General features: G+C 35.4%; 2 protein-coding genes across 3 annotated transcripts in view; both read left to right on the top strand.

Annotated features, from left to right (window-relative positions):
- Positions 1-803, top strand: part of LOC107722250 (DCN1-like protein 1) — a 7649-nt gene extending 6846 nt beyond the window's left edge. For both annotated transcript variants that reach the window (XM_016530533.1, XM_016530539.1), the window contains exon 7: positions 266-803. In XM_016530533.1, coding sequence (XP_016386019.1) covers positions 266-342 — 77 coding nt within the window. In that variant the 3' untranslated portion in view covers positions 343-803. The remainder of the gene's footprint in view (positions 1-265) is intronic.
- Positions 804-2146: 1343 nt separating this feature from the next.
- The window catches only part of LOC107722234 (coiled-coil domain-containing protein 39-like), a 19476-nt gene continuing 16766 nt past the window's right edge, over positions 2147-4856 (top strand). Inside the window, exons 1-4 of the mRNA XM_016530517.1 lie at positions 2147-2355; positions 2455-2574; positions 2653-2799; positions 3975-4133. Of these exons, the coding sequence (XP_016386003.1) occupies positions 2266-2355; positions 2455-2574; positions 2653-2799; positions 3975-4133 (516 nt within the window). The 5' untranslated portion in view covers positions 2147-2265. The remainder of the gene's footprint in view (positions 2356-2454; positions 2575-2652; positions 2800-3974; positions 4134-4856) is intronic.

Here is a 4856-nt window from a genome sequence, read left to right as displayed (position 1 = left end):
ATCTGTTCCCATGAAGAAACAAACTCATCTACATCTTGGATGGCCTGACTATTCATGTGACCTGTTTAGAAATACACAGGATATGTATATACACACCTCTGTATATATATATATATATATATATATATTCAAAGAACTAGTTAACATTCATAAGGTGGTTATGTTGTCAAATTATTAGACTTTACACATTGTTTTGATTTAATCATGTGAGTAAAATTCAAAGTGAAGCTCACAATCATACTTCTGATTTTCCCCCCTTTTTTAGGAGCATGGCCAGTTCTTATTGATGATTTTGTGGAGTTTGCGCGACCGTACATTGGCACCAAGAGTACAGCTGTATAAGTACATTCCTTCTGAGGGCCGTCTGGACCTCACTGAAAACAAACAGCTTCTGCCGAGCACAGAGGACTGAACTGAGATCTGCATTGCCTTTTCCAAGCCCTCAGGACTGAGACATTTATACAAACCAGAGACAATAAAGGCATCTTTTCTCTTCAGTCGTCTAATGGTGGTTTGAGCTTTTATCTTTTTGGGCTGGTTTTTGTTTTGACTTCATACAGGATCTTATTCAATCTATGGGACTTCAGCGGTCTCATCCAGATGAAGCAGTTTGTCGAACAAGCTGTCACAGATACAGTTAGGAAATGTCAAGATCTTAATTTTAGTACTCCATGTGCATTCTTGCTTTGAATGTTTGTTTCTTTCCATTTGGTTTTTATGAAAATTATGCATCAAAGTTTTTTGATTGTTTTCTCTTTTTTTTTATAAAACAGAGTAACTGGTGTCTTGAGAGCCAGTCACATTTGCTTTCTTTTTGTTTTTTTTATTGTGACTTAATGTACTTTTTCTGTTGATATCCAGACAGTGATTTCACTTTGCTTCTTTGGTTTTGATTAAATCGATAGGTCATAATAACTGAGAATATTATATTTTACAATCATAGAAAGAATATTAATTTGAACATTACCTCAGTTTTCCTTGATTAATGACTCCATTTGATGTATTGATATACTGTGTTTGCAGTTCATTCAGCACTTTGATAAGTCACATAATCCATACAATAAAATCAGGTTATAGTTGATGAATAAAGTCAGATGGCCTTGAAAATATGTTGTGTGTGTGTGTGGTAGTTCAGCGAGCATTTACCTACACAGTGCAACTTCCTTTTAAAGCCTATGAAATACTACAAGTTCACCCAAAAATGAAACTCATCATTAACTCACCCTCATGTTGTTCCAAACTTGTATGACTTTCTTTGTTTTGTTCAAACACAAAAGATGATATCAAACAGTTTTTGGTTATCATTATGGACTTCCATTATATGGATAAAAAAAAAAAAGTAAAAATATCTTGTATATTTAATATTTTATGTTCTACAAAAGAAATACAGGTCATACAAGTTTGGGATGACATGAGGGTGAGTAAATGATTTCTAAAATTAATTTCAGGATTTAAATCATTGTTTTGATATTTCACTATAAGGGACTTTTAACCTGAGGAAACAAAATTAAACAGAACTTTAATTCATACTTTAATTTACAGAATGAAAGTGTTTTTTTTAATGCCTCAAGAATGAGGTATTACGTAATCAAATTATAAACAGTTGCCAGAAAAAACAAAAATGAAATAAAATTCCAACATTTCAGTGCTTTTAAAGCGTTGCATGTTTTCAGTGCTTTTTAATTTTTTGTTCTAGGAGGTTTATATATAATTTAAAGTCATTTATAAAATGTGAAAACTTTGGTTTGCATGTGATATTTTGCAAGTAAAATAAATAACTGTATAATATGTTGTGCTTATGTTTTCAAAAATTCCTTCTGGAAAAAAAACCACATCAAGCACTCAAATCTCTGTTGTACATCCCAGTTTTCTATTAATATAGATTTCTAAATCTTTCCAAAATAATCCTGTGTAAATACAACAAAAATGCAATGTTTCCTTTTGTTGTCCACAAAATGTACATGTAAATGTTTAGTGAAATGTTTAATAATGAAATGTTTAGTTTAAATCTTTCCAAAACATGCTTAACCGGATAAATCTTATGTAATATTTTGTAAAACACTTTCTGAAGTATTGGAAGTATTAATTCTGCTGCCCGATAAAGGAGCGTTTGGCGTCACCTATCGGTCGAATACGGCACATCGATAGTTAGCGTCGTTGCTAGGAAACGACTCTTGAAAACACAACGATAAACTACGGCATTCGTAAATGTCTGGAAGGCCTAATCTCAGATGTTTTACTCCTGAACGTCTCTGAAACGACAAAATGTCTAACGCCCTGTTAGCAGAAGTTGGTTGGGACGCGGGTTTTGCCATCCCTGTAGCTAATGCGGAGAATAAAGCATTGGAGGAGGGGGTGAGTGAGAAGTTTATCTGCTAATTGACTTCATATCAGGAGAACTGGTGTTTACGAGAGGTGTGTGTAAATCTCATTCATTTTTTCTTCGCTCCACAGCTTCAAAAGAAGCAAAAAGAGCAATTAAATCTTGAGAACAAAATAAATAAAAACAAGGATGTGATAAATGCTCTGACTGAACACCTAAAAAATCTAAGACAGGAGGTTTCCCACACTCAGGTACGAGATAATTGTAGAGGAACTTGTTCCTTCCTTTGTTTTTCTGTTTTGTAAGATGCGATGTTCGCATGTGTTCAGGCATTGTGCAAAGCCAGAGAGAAGGAGACTGAATCAGAGGTGCATTTCAGAGCACTGGCGGAGCGAGAGACTGGCCGCCTGAAGCAAGAGGTCACTCAGCTGGAGAATCAACTGAAAACACTGAATGAGAAGAAGAACGCGCAAGAGGTTGCAGCTGACACATATACACCATCCATATGATGTAACCTCTGCTTATGCATAAACTGTCAAAGCAATATAAAGACACACGACCACTATTCATTGGTGGCTCACAAACTACAAATGTATACAAACACATTTACACACACTATAGTTCAAAAGTCTGGGGACATTTAAACAAAGTTAATATATATTTGGCACGTACTCGTTAAATTGATCATGGGTGACAGTAAAGACATTTATAATGTTACAAGATTTCTGTTTCAAATACATGTTGTTCTTTTGAACTTTCTGTTCATCAAAGAATCCTGAAAATATGTATCCCAGATTCCACAAAACAAAACAAAAAAACATTATGCAACACAACGGTTTTCAACATTGATATTATTAATAATAAATCATGATGATCAAAACAACATCAGAATGAATTCTGAAGGATCATGTGACACTAAAACCTGGAGTAATGATGTGAAAATTCAGCTTTGCATCACAGGAGCAAATTACATTTTAAAATATGTTAAAACCATAGACTGTATAAAAACATGGACGTAGTGTCCGTGACGTCACCCGTAGGTTCCTGAAGAGCGTTTTTGAAGCTCAAAGTGGGCAGAGCCGGCCGTCACCATCTTGGCACCGCGTCACCGCACGTCACTACGGGATAATCGAAAATGGGCAAAAAGGCGGGAGCTGGTTGCTGAAACCACGCCCACCTAGCTCGACGGTGGTGACAGCAGCGGCAATCGACCTGTCACTCAAGTGGCCACGCCCTTAATTATGCAGAACTTTAAAGGGATAGTTCACCCAAAAATAAAAATTTGATGTTCATCTGCTTACCCCCAGGGCATCCAAGATGTAGGTGACTTTGTTTCTTCAGTAGAACACAAACAAAGATTTTTAACACGAACCGTTGCAGTCTGTCAGTCATATAATGGAAGTGGATGGGGATCACGGCTTTGAGAGTAAAAAAAAACATACAAATCCAAATTAAACCCTGCAGCTCGTGACGATACATTGACTTACTGTTTTACTGTATTTTTGATCAAATAAATGCAGCCTTGATCAAAAATAGAGACTTCTTTCAAAAATATCTTTCCAACCCCGAATCTTTGAACAGTATGTACGCATTATGTTTATTTTATAATGTAGTTAAAATCCTAATGTAATTCTGTCAATCATCTGCACAGAACAACATCTTTAAAGCCACCCAGAAGCTTGATGAGCTGAAGAGTCAGCTGAACTGGGATCAGCAGACCAGGGAGGGCTGGCTGCAGGAATCAGCACACAAGGATGAAGACACCATGGCTATCATCAAGTACGCCAAGCAAGACGAAAGCAAGATTCGAGTGAGTTCCTAGTAACAGTGGCAGGATCATCTGTTTGAGTCGGGTCACTTCGTATAGCCAGTTCGGCTGTCATTTAGGAAAATGTCAAAGGCTGCCTTGCACAAGCTGTCCTCGCTTTATTCAATGCAAGTAGCAATATTGTAATACTTTTAAGGGTTGAATGCATTTGCAGCACTCAATTGTTAAACAAAAAGTGAGAATGCCAAGTAACACAAAGTACCTGGGTAAATCTCACAAAACCTGCCAAGAACATGTTTGTGTCAAATCTCACCCTAAAAGAACAAATTAAGAAATGACCCCCCGCGATAAAGCCCCCCAACCCCCCCCACACACACACATTATCACATTATAGTCATTGTGTGATGCGTAAAAATATATACAGTATATCTAAACTGTAAAGTATTCTTGTACTGCCTTTAATTTGTACATTACGATCATTATAATTTAAAGGACAAACATGCTTAACTGCCAAAAGGTTATAAAACTTCAATTAAAGTAAAATAATTGAAATAAATAATAATAATGTATCAGCGTTATTTTAGTAGCAATGCTATACTACTCACATAACTATACTATTCACATTTTATATAATATATTATCAAATTTTTGGATTATATTTTATTTTTATATTTTCATTTTTTATGTAGCTTTTAGTTATGGTTTATTTAGCTTTAATTATTTTAGTGCTTAAACTAAATGAAAATGAGAAATGTTGGCAATTAG

The sequence above is a fragment of the Sinocyclocheilus rhinocerous genome, unplaced genomic scaffold (genome assembly GCF_001515625.1).
Source record: "Sinocyclocheilus rhinocerous isolate Xijiao unplaced genomic scaffold, SAMN03320098_v1.1 scaffold161, whole genome shotgun sequence".
In the NCBI taxonomy this organism is placed as follows: Eukaryota; Metazoa; Chordata; class Actinopteri; order Cypriniformes; family Cyprinidae; genus Sinocyclocheilus; species Sinocyclocheilus rhinocerous.
The sequence above is the reverse complement of the archived record's forward strand: the minus strand, read 5'-3'. Positions and strand labels throughout refer to the sequence as shown.